At 39.4% G+C, this 15,515-nt stretch overlaps 2 protein-coding genes across 5 annotated transcripts in view; one reads left to right on the top strand and one right to left on the bottom strand.

Moving 5' to 3' along the window:
- LOC109919305 (brain-enriched guanylate kinase-associated protein-like) overlaps positions 1-1,818 on the top strand; it is a 2,859-nt gene extending 1,041 nt beyond the window's left edge. The window contains exon 2 of the mRNA XM_020519294.2: positions 487-1,818. Within this exon, the coding sequence (XP_020374883.2) occupies positions 487-1,818 (1,332 nt within the window). The remainder of the gene's footprint in view (positions 1-486) is intronic.
- A 10,897-nt stretch (positions 1,819-12,715) lies between these two features.
- The window catches only part of wdr25 (WD repeat domain 25), an 84,629-nt gene continuing 81,829 nt past the window's right edge, over positions 12,716-15,515 (bottom strand). For 3 of the 4 annotated variants that reach the window (XM_048599658.1, XM_048599659.1, XM_020529816.2), the window contains exon 7: positions 12,775-14,823. In XM_048599658.1, the coding sequence (XP_048455615.1) occupies positions 14,602-14,823 (222 nt within the window). In that variant the 3' untranslated portion in view covers positions 12,775-14,601. Of the gene's footprint in view, positions 14,824-15,515 lie in introns of all 4 variants that reach the window. The other variant, XM_048599657.1, reaches the window with a different exon arrangement.

A 15,515-nucleotide genomic window follows, 5' to 3' on the forward strand; every position in this document is an offset into this window, starting at 1 on the left:
AGGGTTTAGAGGGATATGGGCCAAATGCCGGCAAATGGGACTAGATTTATTTAGGTTATCTGGTTGGCATGGACGAGTTGAACCAAAGGGTCCGTTTCCATGCTGTACAGCTCTATGCCTCTATGACTGTATAAAACAAAGCAACTGGAACTTGTCACCTTTATCAGCACATTGTCTATGTGACATATTGAGGCATCTATATTCAAATGGAATGTGTGTGCACCAAAGTTTCACCCCATAAGACTAGCTGTACCTTTTAAAATCATATCTGGGAACACCCCATAATCTGCCTTCTACAGGCAAAATGGTAGAGACTCAGCAAGAGATCCATATTGTTTACATTGACGCATGATACAGACATCCTTCCCTAGTCAGACAGTAGAGAGGTCAGCAAAGGGTCTTTCCCTGGTTCCAAGAAATTCTATAGTCTGTTGTCATGGACTGTCAATTGTGGCATTGCCTGACCATTCTTTTGATTAACCACAGTTACCAGCAGAAGTCGAAGAAAGGGTCAGAATCCATGCGGAGAAATGTGGATGTGTTACTCCTGGGACTGAATGTCTTTCATCTTTCTTCGACACTGAAGCTGAGCTTTTACAGCAACTTGAACCAATTGGTTCATCAGGGTCTGCAATTCCTGTGTCACCCTCAAGAAAGGTTACTTATGATCATTTGAACAACACTAATAAACCTGACCAACGGTCACCTTGCAAGTCTAACTTCTATCATAGTGATACAGCTCTTTACTGCCCTGCAGAACAGAGAGACAGAAGGCAAGTTAGAAATGCTCATTTTTTAAAAACACAGAGCTTTACAGATAGCTGCACAGAAGCCGAGGGCTTTGGTCCAACTCTCACAAGTGAAATGCTTTTAAATTGTGATGCATCAACACCAAGTTCTTCCAACTATCCAAGCAGCACTGTGACAGCTGTGAAGAAAGGAACCTCAGAAGCCAAACCAACCTTGTGTCCAACCCAACAAGTTGGTTTGAGAGATGATATTCATGAAAGAAAATACAATACTTCAGAAAGGCAAGAAAACAGGAAGTGTGATTTCATTCAGACAAGGCCACTACAACAATTCACAGATGTGGCTCTAGGCTATAAGGATGGCAAGCAACAATGCTCTGTCACTCTTCCAATAGAATTTAGTGAGTCACCACACTTGTCCTGGTTCAGTACTAAGCATGTAACAGCCCCAAAACTATACAATGATCAAGGGAATGGGAATGACCTAGAAAAAAACAGGATGGGTCAACTTAAGAAAGTAAACATGCATTTTACAAATACTTCTTCACACAGGATTTCTGGAAGCATTTTAAGTAATGATACTGAGCAGCAATGGGGTAGTCGTCTGGTGAAGGAAACAACCAACAACATGAACCAGCTTTTCATCAGAGAAGATTATTTCCCTGATGGAAAGGATATCAACAAAAATACCTTTACAGATGCAGGCTTTGGTGCAATGAACTGTCAACCTTTTTCAGAGATTGATCACAATTATCAAGAAAGCTCCTCTACGCCAAGCCACATAGAAACAGAAGATGGCCCTAAAAAATTGCCAAGTGAAAAGAATAAAAACAAAACGTACATCAAAAATACAAATACTGTTTCTAACATTAAAAGAATTGTTGATGTTGCCTCAAACACTTCGGCAAAATCCTCATGTCGACGTCCCATTAAATTTTTAATGGTTCATGATTTTCCTTTGGATGATGTTGTTTCAAGCAGCAAACAAGAAAAACCCTTAAAGATAAGTGGCCTTTACAGGAAGGATAGCCTCATAAAGGCTCAACTTTACGGAAATCTACTGAAGTAATAATCCAGTGAAAATAATGAATCTCCTGCTTGATTGTAAAAGTTTGCAAACAAACATGTTGTGAATATCTAGTTCATGGCTCTTGTATTTTAGCATATAACTTTGAGCTTTAGGAACTAAAGTTTAACTGTAGAAACCAGGATAAATGTAGTGGAAACATCATTACTTCAAAAGCAACATGAACCCCAACCTTTTAATTAGTTAACAACTGGAAACGGAGGGTCAGAAACAGCTGGCTCAGCTGGAGATACGGTGTCTACTCTCTCTGCCATAATAACTGGGCAAAGGGATTTTGCAAGTTAAAGCTAAATTAGTCAAAAGCATTTAGTCAAATCTGAAAGGTTGTAAAACTCATTTACCTACCAGACCAAAGAAGAAATTATAAAATGAGGGATATTAACCTAAAAGGTAGGTTAAGGACATCTCAGAGCAAGCTATATGATGCACATATGAATTCGGAGCAGAAGTGGGCCCTTTGGGTCTGCACTACTATTCAAGCAAATTATTCCATGGTCCCACTGAACCTTCATAACCTCTGGTTGGTGTCATACCTGTCATAAAGAAAGATGGTTGTGGCTATTGGAGGTCAGTTAACTCAGCTCCAGGACATCTCTACAGGAGTTCCCCAGGCCTATGTCCTAGGCTCAACCATTTCCAGCTGCTTCAAAAATGACCTCTCACCACTGCAATGTTAAAGTTGGGGATGTTTGCTGATGATTATGCAACCTTCAGCACCATTTGCAGCTCCTCAGATATTGAAGCAGTCCATTCAGCAAATCATTTGACAAGGTTCCACATGGGATACTGGTTAGTATGGTTAGATCACATGGGATCCAGGGGGAGCTAGCCAATTGGATACAAATTTGGCTTGAAGGCAGGAGACGGAGGGTAATGATGGAGGGTTGCTTTTTGGACTAGAGACCTGTAACCAGTGGTGTGCCACAATGATCGGTGCCCAGTCCACTGCTTTTTGTCATTCGTATAAATTATTTGGCTGTGAATTTATGGGTATGGTTAGTAAGTTTGCAGATGTCACCAAAATAGTTGGTGTAGTGTACAGTGAAGAAGATTATCTCAGAGTACGATGGGACCTTGATCAGAACCTTTAGAGGAAGAAAGTTCAAAAAACTTTCAAATTTCTGAGAGAAAATAAATCTCCTCATGTCTGTATTATATGGGTTGACCCCTTATTTTTAAACAGTGACTTCTAGTTGTACATTCTCCCACACAAGAGGAATCATCCTTTCTACATCCATCCTGTCAAGTCATCTCAGGTGCTGGAGAAATTCAGAAGGTCTGGCAGCCTCTGTGGGGAGAAAGCAGAGTTAATGTTTCTAGTCCATTTACTATTCATCAAAACAGTTCTAGTTGGTGGGAAGCTGTCGGAGGGTGGAGGAGCAGCATAGAGTAAGTATAAACATTCCGGAGCTCAGGGATCATGGCCTAGTCAGTGGGGAGCTGTCAGAGGGTGGAGGAGCAGCACAGAGTGAGTACAAACAGACCAGGGCTCGGGGATCATGGCCTAGTTGGCGGGAAGCTGTCGGAGGGTGGTGGAGCAGCACAGAGTGAATATAAACCGACCAGAGCTTGGGGATCGTAGTGTAGTCGACAGGAAACTGTTGGAGGGTGGAGGAGCAGCACAGAGTGAGTATAAACCGACCAGAGCTCAGGGCACATGGGAGCTGGGAAAAGAAGACTTGAGTGACATCACAGGGAGGCTGTGACCTGATTGGCTGGTGGGAAATCTGCACTAAATTTGAAAAAGAACACAGAAAACGAGTATCAATAAATTTAATTAACTCAATAAAGTAATTAACTAAATAGAAATGGCTGGACAGGTGATGTGTTGTAGCTGTATGATGTGGGAGCTAGCTGATCCCATTGCGGAGTGCAGTGACCACATCTGCAGCAAGTGTTGGTTGTTCGAGAAACGTCAGCTCACAGTTGATAAGCTGGAATCTGAGCTTCAAACACTGTGGCACATCCAGGAGGGGGAGAAGTACCTGAACACTGTGTTTCAGGAGGCGGTCACACCTGGTAGATTAAGTATTTCAAATTTGGTCAGTGGCCAGGAACGGCAGGGGGTGACTGTACGCAAGGCAGGTAGAGGGATCCTGCAGTCAGAAACAGAGGAGCCTCAGCTCTTGACCTTGCCCAAAAGGTACCAGGTACTTGCTCCCTGTGTGGATGAGGAGAGGGGATGCAGGGAGGACGAGCCAACTGACCACTGCACCATGGCACGGGAGGCCATTTAAGAGGGGGGAACAAAAAGACAAGTGGTAGTTGTAGGGGATTCTACAATCAGGGGAATAGATAGTATTCTTTGTAAGCAGGATCAAGAGTCCCGCATGGTGTGTTGCCTGCCCAGTGCCAGGGTAAGGGATATCTCTGACCGGCTTGAAAGGATATTGGAGCAGGAGGGGGAGGATCCAGTTGTTGTGGTCCATGCCGGAACAAACAACATAGGCAAGACTAGGAAAGAGGAGTTGTTCAGGGATTATTAGGAGCTAGGAACAAAGTTAAGGAACAGGTCCTCAAGGGTTATAATCTCTGGATTACTGCCTAAGCCACATGCAGATTGGCCTCGGGACATGAGAATAAGGGAAGTAAATGCGTGGCTAAAGGAATGGTGTCCGAAAAAGGGATTTTTTCTCATGGGGCACTGGCATCAGTATTGGAACAGGAGGGATTTGTATCACTGGGATGGTTTCCACCTGAACAAGCTGGAACCAATGTTCTAACGAAAAGGGTAAATAAACTAGATTTTAAACTAGAAAGTGGGGAGGAAGGGAAAGGTTAAACTTCCCCCAGTGGGGAACAAAGCAACAGGCTACCGTCTGTAGGGATGGATTAAACTGTATGGAAAAATACAAAAAATTGACCGGAAAGGAGAACTCAGGAGAGGTTACTAAAGTCACCAGCACAGACACAAATAGGACAGAGTGTTTGGAAAGGGTTAGGAATCAAACTTCAAGCACACTGGATAAACAAGTGACAATGACAGGTGGGAAGGTTAATACAGGTGTTATATCCGAATGCACACAGTATAAGAAATAAGGTAAATGAGCTTGTGGCTCAGATCGAAATTGGCAGATATGACATGGTGGGCATCATGGAGACATGGCTTCAAGGGGATCAGGATTGGGAGCTGAATATCCAAGAATCTTATCAAAAAGATAGGCAGGTCGGCAGAGGCGGGGTAGGATTGCCTAATTAGTGAGAAATTAAATTAAATCAATAGCAAGAAATGATGCGGGGTCAGATGATGTAGAATCTGTGTGGGTAGAGTTGATGAACTGCAAAGGTAAAAAAGAGATAGTTGGAGTTATGTACAGGCCTCCAAACAGTAGTCAGGAGCTGGGGTGCAGGATACATCAGGAGATAGAAAAGGTGTGTAAGAAAGACAAAGTTACAGTGATCATGGGAGATTTCAATATGCACGTGGACTGGGAAAATCAAGTTGGTAGTGGATCACAAGAAAGGGAATTTGTGTAACTTCCATGAGATGGCTTTTTGGAGCAGCTTGTGGTGGATCCCACTAGGGAACCTGCAATTCTGGATTTAGTGATGTGCAATGAGGCAGACTTGATAAGGGAGCTTTAGGTAAAGGAACGCTTAGGAGGTAGTGACCATAACATTATAGAATTTACACTGCAATTCGAGAGGGAGAAGGTGGAATCAGATATAACAGTATTACAGTTGAGTAAAGGCAACTACAGAGTCATGAGAGAGGAGCTGGGCAGAATTGACTGGGAGAGGAGCCTAGCAGGAAAGACAGTGGAACAGCAATGGCAGGAGTTTCTAGGAATATTTCAGCAAAAATTGATCCCTAGGAAAAAGAAGCATGGTACAAGGAGGATGAGGCAACCATGGTTGACTAGGGAAGTCAGGGATAGCATAAAAACAAAAGAGAAAACATATAATGTGGCAAAGGGCAGTGGGAAGCCAGAGGATTGGGAAACTTACAAAGACAACAAAAGGTAACAAAAAAAAATAAGGAGGAAGAAGATTAAATATGAGGGTAAGCTAGCCAGTAATATAAAGGAGGACTGTAAGAGTTTCTTTAGATGTATAAAGTGCAAAAGAGAGGCAAAAGTGGACATTGGACCTCTGGAAAATGACGCTGGAGATATAGTAGTGAGGAACAAGGAAATGTCTGGGGAACTGAATAATTACTTTGCATCAGACTTCGCAGTGGAAGACATGAGTAATATCCCAAAAATTCGAGAGAGTCAGGGGCAGAGCTCAGTATGGTGGCAATTACCAAGGAGAAGGTGCTAGAAAAACTGAATGGCCTGAAGGTGGATAAATTCCCTGGATCAGATAGGCTACACCCCAGAGTTCTTTAGGAGATAGCTGATGAGATAGTGGAGGTGTTAGTGGTGATTTTTCAGGAATCGCTAGAGTCAGGGAGGGTGCCAGAGGACTGGAAAATCACTAACATGACTGTCCTGTTTAAAATGGGAGTAAGGCAAAAGATGAATAATTACAGGCCAATTAGCCTAACCTCAGTCGTGGGTCAGATTTTGGAGTCCATTGTGAAGGATGAGATTTCTGAATACTTAGGAGTGCATGGTAAAATAGGGCAAAGTCAGCATGGTTTCATCAAGGGGAGATCATACCTGACAAATCTTTAAGGAAGTAACAAGCAGGGTAGACCAAGGAGAGCCAATGGATGTTATCTACCTGGACTTCAAGAAGGCCTTTGACAAGGTGCTGCACAGGAGGTTGCTGAGTACGATAAGGGCCCATGGCATTAGAGGCAAGGTGCTAGCATGGATAGAAGATTGGCTCTCTGGCAGAAAGCAGAGAGTGGGGTTAAAAGGATCTTTCTCAGGATGGCAGCCAGTGACAAGTGGTATTCCGCAAGGGTCAGTGTTGAGACCACAATTTTTCACTTTATATATTAATGATCTAGATGAAGGAACTGAGGGCATTCTGGCTAAGTTTACAGATGATACAAAGATAGGTGGACGGACAGGTAGTATTGAGGAGGCAGGGAAGCTGCAGAAAGACTTGGACAGGTTAGGAGATTGGGCAAAAAAGTGGCAGATGAAGTACAACTTGGGAAAGTACAAGATCATGCAATTTGGTAAGAAGAATAGAAACATAGACTATTTTCTAAATGGGGAGAAAATGCAGTAGTCTTAAGTGCAAAGAGACTTGGGAGTTCTAGTCCAGGATTCTCTCAAGGTAAACTTGCAGGTTGAGTCAGTAGTTAGGAAGGCAAATGCAACATTGACATTTATTTTGAGAGGATTTCAATATAAAAACAGGCATGTACTTCTGAGGCTCTATAATGCTCTGGTCAGGCCACATTTGGAGTATTGTGCACAGTTTTGGACCCCATATCTCAGGAAGGAAGGAAGGAAGGCCCTGGAGCGGGTTCAGAGGAGGTTCACAAGAATGGTCCCAGGAATGAAAAGTTCAACATATGAGGAATGTTTGAGGACTCTATATACAATGGAGTTTAGAAGGATGATGGGGTATCTAATTGAAACTTACAGAATACTGAATGGCCTGGACAAAGTGGAAGTTGGGAAGGTGTTTCCATTGGTAGGAGAGACTAAGACCCGAAGGCACAGCCTTAGAGTAAAGAGAAGACCTTTTAGATTGGAGGTAAGGAGAAACTTCTTCAGCCAGAGAGTGGTGAATCAATGGAATTCACTGCCACAGGAGGCTGTGGAGGCCAGGTCATTGAGTATATTTGAGACAGAGATAGATGGGTTCTTGTAGTCAAGAGGATCAAGGGTTACAGAGAGAAAGCGGGAGAATGGTGTTGAGAAATTTATCAGCCATGATTGAATAGCAGAGCAGACTCGATGGGCTGAATGGCCTAATTTTTGCTCCTATGTCTTATGGTCTTATGGACTTGAAACATTAACTCTATTTTCTCTCCACAGATGCTGCCAGACCTGAGCTTCTCCAGCAATTTCTGTTTTTGTTTCAGATTTCCTGCATCTGTAGTTCTTTGTTTTATTCCCCTCAGGTTACATGTTTCAATCAAGTTACTTCTTCTTCTAAACACCAACAGATACAAGCTGAATCTATCCAACTTTTTATCATAAGACAACCCATCTATTCCAGGTTTTAGACTAGTAAATATTATCTGAACTTATTCCAAAACGTTTACATCCTTTCTTAAATGAGGTCAATACTGTACACAGTACCCCAAAAGTAATATAACTGAAACATAATCTCCCTACTTTTGTATTCATTTTTCTTTACAATCATTGATAACACTCTATTAGATTTCTAACTGCTTACTTTACCCACATATTAATCTCTTGTGATTCATTCAGAACATTAACATCCCTTGTATCTCAGAACACTGCAATCTCTCACCACTTAGGTGATATGTTAATTCCTTATTCTTCTATCCAAAACAGACAATTCATATTTTTCTGTATTCCATTCTATTTGCTGGATCTTTGCCTACTCATTTGACCTATCTATATCCCTTTGTAGCTTCCTTATGTTCTCTTCACAACTTATGTTCCTAACTGTCTGTATGCTATCAGCAAATTTGGCAACCATACCTTATGTTCCTTCATTCATGTAATTCACATAAATTGTAAACAGGTGAGGCTCCAACACTGATTCCTGCATTCAATACATCTTACTAACCAGAAAGCAAGCCACTCACGACTACTCTGTTTCTTATTAGCTAGCTAATCTTCTATCCATGCCAGTATGTCATGCCCTAAGCCATAAAACTTAATAACCTTTGATATGATGCCTTGCAAATACTTTCTAAATCTAAGTACAGTATATCCATCAATTCCACTTTGTTCATAACACTAGTTATTTCCTCAAATAACTCTAATCATCATGGAGATGTGTAGACGTTAGGAAAGTTCTCTGCATTCAATTGATTTCTTTGTTTGCTGGGAAATGTTAGCTGCAGTTTGGAAATGGGAGAGTGCTGAAGTTGGAGACGTGGCATGGTCGTTGGTAGATTGCAGGCAGTTGTGCCTCAGAAGAGATCCAAGGAGTAATGGTATTATGCTGTAGGAAATGATTAATGGTAACGGGAGAGCCAGTGATATTTCAGTGCTTGTGACAGTTTAGTATAAGAAGCCCACAAGAAGCATTTATTTGATGTAACGAAAAATCTTGCAAGCTAACAGAATATCAGGAACATCTTAGTGAGGCTAGCTATTTAATGAAAGATTCAATTGTACTGGTAATTAAACTCTTGGGAGCAGTCTCAGTAATCCTGTGTAACTCTTGTTTTTGGGTGAAGAGATTGAACTACAAAGACACGAACAATTGATTAGGCAGTGCAAGTTACAGAGAGTTTTGAGGGGTCTCCAATGGCTAGATCTTCAAAACTGAATAATTGGAAAGCTTTACAAAGGAGACAGAGCAATTAATAAAATTTAGTGACCCACTCTCACCAATATCTGCAAGGGATTGGTCTTCACCTCAACGACCATTTAAATGCAGAGTGTAGTGTGTTCAACCAGTTTGTCTATTAATTCATATTTACCACATATTAATCCTGAATGTTCAAGTCTAAATTGTACAAAAGCAGTGTGTATAATTTACATCCATTATCTTAACTGTTCAGTATACTTATTTAGTCATTATTGCTTATGTTTGTTTTCAAAGTTATCTCACAGGATTTTTGTGCATTTCAGTTCACAACCCTGGAATCCTGCCACTGATATTCTTACTCTTGGTTCTTTAATGCATTCTATCCTTCAAAAGATTATGGTCTGAAAAGCCAGATTTATGTTATATCTATAATGTTGATACTTGTCCAGTACTTTCATAACTGGGATCATAACATGTAATCATAGTAGCCAAGATCACCCGATTTTGAGGCTGCAAATATAACACGCAATTCCTAGAGATTTTTATTCTACCAGACTGAATAAGTTGAATTCTTAAATTTCAAGGTGAAAACCAAAACTTATGTATTTCTTACTTACATATAGTGAATCATAAAGCAGTCTGCACTTTGTATACAAAGTAATTATTATAAAGTATTATAGAGTCATAGAGTCATACAGCATGGAAACAGCTCATTTGTCCCAACTCGTCCATGCCAAGCAGGATTCCTGAACTGAACTAGTCCCATTTGCCTACCTTTGGCCCATATCCCTCTAAACCTTTCCTTTCCATGTACCTGTCCAAATGTTTTTTAAATGCAATAATTGTATTCACCTCTACCATTTCCTCTGGCAGCTCATTCCATATATGCACCATCCTCTGTGTGAAAAAGTTGTCCCTCAGGTCCCTTTTAAATCTTTCCCCTCTCACCTTAAACCTACGTCCCCTAGTTTTTGGACTCCCCTTAGTCTAGTACGGCCTCAGTCTACTCACCTTATCTATGCCCCTCATGACTTCATAAACCTCTATAAGGTCACCCACAGCCTTCTACATTCCAGGGAAAAAAATCCCAGCCTATCCACACTCAAACCCTCCTGTCCCGGTAGCATCCTTGTAAATTTTTTTTCACCCTTTCCAGTTTAATAACATCCTTCCTATTGCATTTGCACAAAAATCATAACCTTTCCAACTTCAAAACTCTAGGACATGGATAGGGCAAATAGACAAGGTCTTTTCCCTAGGGTGGGAGAGTCCAAAACTAGAGGGCATAGGTTTAAGGTGAGAGGGGAAAGGTTTAAAAAGGACGTAAGGGACAACTTTTTCACACAGAGGGTGGTGTGTGTATGGAATGAGCTGCTGGAGGAAGTGGTGAAGGCTGGTACAATTACAACATTTAAAAGACATCTCGATGGGTATATGAATAGGAAAGGTTTAGAGGGTTTTGGGCCAAATGCTGGCAAATGGGACTAGATTTATCTAGGATATCTGGTCGGCATGGACAAATTGGACCAAATGGTCTGTTTCCATGCTGTACATCTCTATGACAAAGGAAGAATGTAGGAAAATTGAAATTGGCAAGTTTTCTGTGAGGTTGCATTCAGATGTTAAGAAATACTAGACTAAAAGTCAGCAAACTTATATTATTCCTGATTCCTTCATTTCCACAGTCAAACAAATGGCACTGAAATGTGCCAAAAATAACGGAGAAGCTTGAAGCACAAAAGCACCAACTATTTTGCATCCTGAGCCATCAATAAAAATATATTGCTTGCTAAGGTGTTAGAGATTAATCTGCATAGCTCGTTGTTCAATTTGGTTGACTTAATTGTTTTAATGAATGGAATGGATATTTACTTTTCTGGGCAGGTCTTCATCTGCTAAAGTAGAAATGAATCAAATATACTTAAGTCTTTATTTTCCTATTATGCTGTTGGGTGAAGAATTTATTAAAAAGTTGAGCTGCAAAGTAAATCCAAGTTAATGAAACGTCTTATGAAAAGTAAATTCAATTTTAAGGATTTCCCACAGCTGAAGATGCTTTCTATGTTTTTCAATTCTCGGGTTAGCTATTAAGTCTAGTAACCTGTTTTACTACCAACACTTGAAACTTCTAAGATCTGGATATAACTACCCTCTATTGTTGCATTTAGTGACATTTGGAGGCCATGAATATATGGGGTTGTTCTCATTTCCAGCCAGGCAGTAGTGGCTCTGTGATAACAAGGTGTAGAGCTAGATGAACACAGCAGGCCAAGCAGCATCAGAGGAGCAGGAAAGCTGACGTTTCGGGCCTAGGCCCTTCTTCAGAAAATGAAGTAGTGGCTCTGTGTCAGGGGACTTTGCATCAACTTTCTGGCTGAAAGTAGAACAAAACCAAGATGATAGGATATCTGAGTTCCATTGGATTTTACAGTTGTAACGATGTTACCAAGCAACTTCAACTCGAACTTCAACATCAAAGTACTGGGCTAATAGCTACAGAAAACAATATTACATATAAAGTATTCTTTGTGTGACTGAATAAATTTTACAAAATTAATTTTGAAGATTCTTAATTAAGAGACATATGGGCAAACTAAAAATTGTTTTAATGTAGTTACTGATTTCTTCTTGTAACTCAGTGCAAAATGTCAGCTATTCCAGATCTGAGCTCCCTTACATTCCTTTTCATTTCTTTGTCCTGGCTTCTATCTTCCATGCTCATTTAATAGATTTCTGAGTAACCCACCCTTTTGTACAGAACACTATCTCCCCTTATGTATTGTCTATTGTTCTAAATTGTCCCATGATCATTTCTAAACTGCAAAATATATGTACTCGACATGGTGACTGGAGCCAAAGAAAACATTTTTGTGGAATGTGAAAGGGCATTCTACTCCTCCCAGTCTAGAAAGAAGAAGCAACTTTGATGATCCTATTTAGTCAAACTACCGGTTGGCATGCATGACCATACGTGTCATAATTAGTATTGTAAATGGACTTTACAACCTGACTTGGGTTTTCTACAAATATCTAGCTGTAACCTAGGAAACATTGCAATGGTGACAATGGGTCATTTTAGATCTTTTACTACCATTTTTCAGACGAGTACCACTTAACTTTTAAATTTCGTGCCTGGAGGAAATGAAGTTCAAGTTTTCTGTCAAGAATTTTACCCCAAAAGACTTTCAATTTTATAACTCCCAGTGTTTCAAAGACCTCCTAAAATGGTAGTTTTTCCAACAATGCCACCAATCTTTCACTTTCCAGCTCTTCCAACTTTTTTTTCCTGTCTATAATCTCACCTTTTTCTCCCTTGTGATTGCTTCATGTGAAGAGTATTATGCAAATTCTATTGAAGTACAATAGTATTTATCTAATGTATTGAGTCCTAGTCAAAAAATGTAATCTTTAAGCTGCTCTTAAGAGCAATAACTATGTATTACTTAAAACACAAACTGATCTGAAATTATATTCACACTCATTTTGTTGTGTATTGCTCTATTCATTGGCACCTATTCTTTATATGTAAAGTGCTTTGCAAGATAGTTTGCTTTTAACTAAACTCACAAATAAAACATTTATCCAAAAGTACAGTGCTATTTAATTATGCCATTTAAAATATCAATGAAATAGTTGAGGGTCATAAATGAGAATCACCAGGTCATTAAAAACAATCATTGCATTTCATGCTACTACCAGAAGGCTTCAATAACATAATTAGCTAAGTGAAGAGAACACTCAGAGCACATAACTTCACTATGTTTTGTCAACTCAACATCATTCCAAAATCCCTTCCTTGAGGCCTTTCCCTGCTCAGCTGTTGTAACTCTTAACATCAGTATGTTGCTTGACTAGGGCCCAATGCAGTTCAGACAGCACAGGGATAACAGGGGAACAGGACTTGCTGTGATTTAAGGCACGGGCAGCAGAATTTTGGATGATCTCAAGTTTGATGAGAGTAGAACATGGGATACATCTGCAAAGTGTAGAACCCAACTCCTACTTTTCACAGAGTGTTCACTTCACAAATTAGATAGAATTTTTTTTGAAGAAAGACTTTATTTTTACCACCATTTTCCACACATGAAGTTGCTTTACCATTTTCGTTTCAAATATGATACATTTAGATTGACATTTTGAAACATCATGAAATCCTCATTTGATAGCACAAAAGAAACAGGTTTTGTCGACTGTGTCTGCGTTGGCATACTAAAATACTATCAGTTAACTTTATACCTCCCTGTCACTTCCATACATCCTTTATAGAATTTATGCCAAATGTAATTAATTTTTAAAATTCTCATACCATATTAAATCATTATTTTAATTTATTGAAAGCAATAAGTCAGAAGGCTTTTCCATTTACAGGCAGTATTATTTTTAAATACTTGAATTAAACCAATCTTAAATTGATCCCTCCATTTATCAGGTTCCAATAGAATATTGTCTCAAAATACATTCCACAATGCAAAGCAATGTCTGCAAATTGTAGAAGTTAATTCAAGGATGGAGTAATTAAATGGTATTGAAAGAAAAAAGCTGTACCTCATTTGCTTAATACACCAAAATAACAAAGAAAGAATGGAAGTATTTAAGTTATTTTCTTAATTTAAGTCAAATAATTAATAATTTATTCGATTTTATTTTATATAGTCAGCTTCAACAATCAACTGTTAAACATTTCACATAACAGTCATTGAATCTGGTTACCTGGAGTTGCAGATCAGCCCAACAGGGGTGTGATTGACCTTTCTGACTCTTCCATTTGGTTAATCACAGGTTAACTCGAGTGTTTTGGTTAGCATTTCCTGAGATTGTTGTGCAAAAGTAGCACAAAAACGGATTCACAAGTTTTGCAGGTGATATGGTGGCAATCAATGTAAACGGTTTCCAAAACTTTGACCATTTAGCAACAATATCCTATTGGAACCTGATAAATTGTGTGTTTACAATAATGATAACGATATTGATGCTGGAAACAGGATGATTGCACATTGACTGTTATAAATATACGCGGTATCATTCTTTTAATGTTATTGATACAATCATAGGATTCACTACTAAACCAAATGTACACAATTCAGACAACTTGCTTAATATTGTAACCTGACAGCTGTTGGCTTGATTCCCTTCTTCAGTGCTTTTTGAAACATTAAATGGTCACTAAATGGGAGTGATGCTCCACAACATGGCCACAATTTATGAGTAAAGAACAATGAAGATATTTTACATGTCTAACTTTCCTTACACTGCAAAAGTCTGGATATACTGGCCTAGTGCAGAGACTTGAACATTGTCTGATACTCATATCTGAGATTGAACATAATAAGCATCATTGAATTAATCAGCAGATAAAGGGAAATCCATACTGCATTTTCTTGGTACTGTGGACAAGTGTGACTTGTTTTATAATGAATGATAATGCATAATTGCTCCTCAAATTCAGCTGCAATTTACAGGTCATCACTGCCAAACTTTGATTTCTCCACCCCAGTCACAAGTTGCAATAATAGATGGGTGCACAGGGTGAAATGAAACATCAATGCAGGCCTCCTTGTGGGCTGGCAAGGTTTGAATTAGTTTTGAATTCAGGTAGTTATAAAAGCACAGTGTCCCATCAGCACTTCCTGTGGCAATTATAGTCCCATCAGGTGAAAATTCACAGCCCACGTCATATCCTTCTACCTGTTAAAATAGACAGAGAAAATTAATTTATCAAGTATAATGATAACAAACCCCTGTCAGTGCAGATGACTTTCCATTAGAGCTATTCGTATTGAAGCAAATTTTTACAATTTGGCTTGAGTTCTGCAATGTGCAAAACCAAATCTGAACACTGAAATTGTTAAATCTTGAAATTTGTCATAAGGCATTCAATTAAAACAAAAGAAAGTTTGGAAGCTCTAGCTCAATAAGTAGGTGAAATGGTTCAAGATTCAGAACCATCAGCAGTATTCTTCTTTCCATCATAAGATCATAAATTAGGCTGTTCGTTGATCATTTCACATGTTCAGCTCCATTCATAATTCTGTAATTAATGAAGTAGCCGCCCTTGCAGTAAGAATGAGATAACAGTCAGATTTCTGCTTGTAAGTGACATGTGTCACACAAGTATCAGGCCAATTCCAAAAGGAGAGATCAGAACAACAGCTTACATTTATATAGCATCTTTTGATAGTAAAATGTTGTCAGGGGCTTCACAAAAGCAATTATTAATCACATAGACTGTTCCCATTACAGTAGTGGATGCACAAATTTTCAGGAAAGATTGGCATAAAGTATATACATATATTGTGTAGAGCATTTGAAAAGTGAAGGAACAAGAATGAGAGAAAGCTGGATAGAAACAACTATTCATAAAGAGGAAATAATGACAG

This window comes from Rhincodon typus, chromosome 8, assembly GCF_021869965.1.
Source record: "Rhincodon typus isolate 14 chromosome 8, sRhiTyp1.1, whole genome shotgun sequence".
Lineage (NCBI taxonomy): Eukaryota > Metazoa > Chordata > Chondrichthyes > Orectolobiformes > Rhincodontidae > Rhincodon > Rhincodon typus.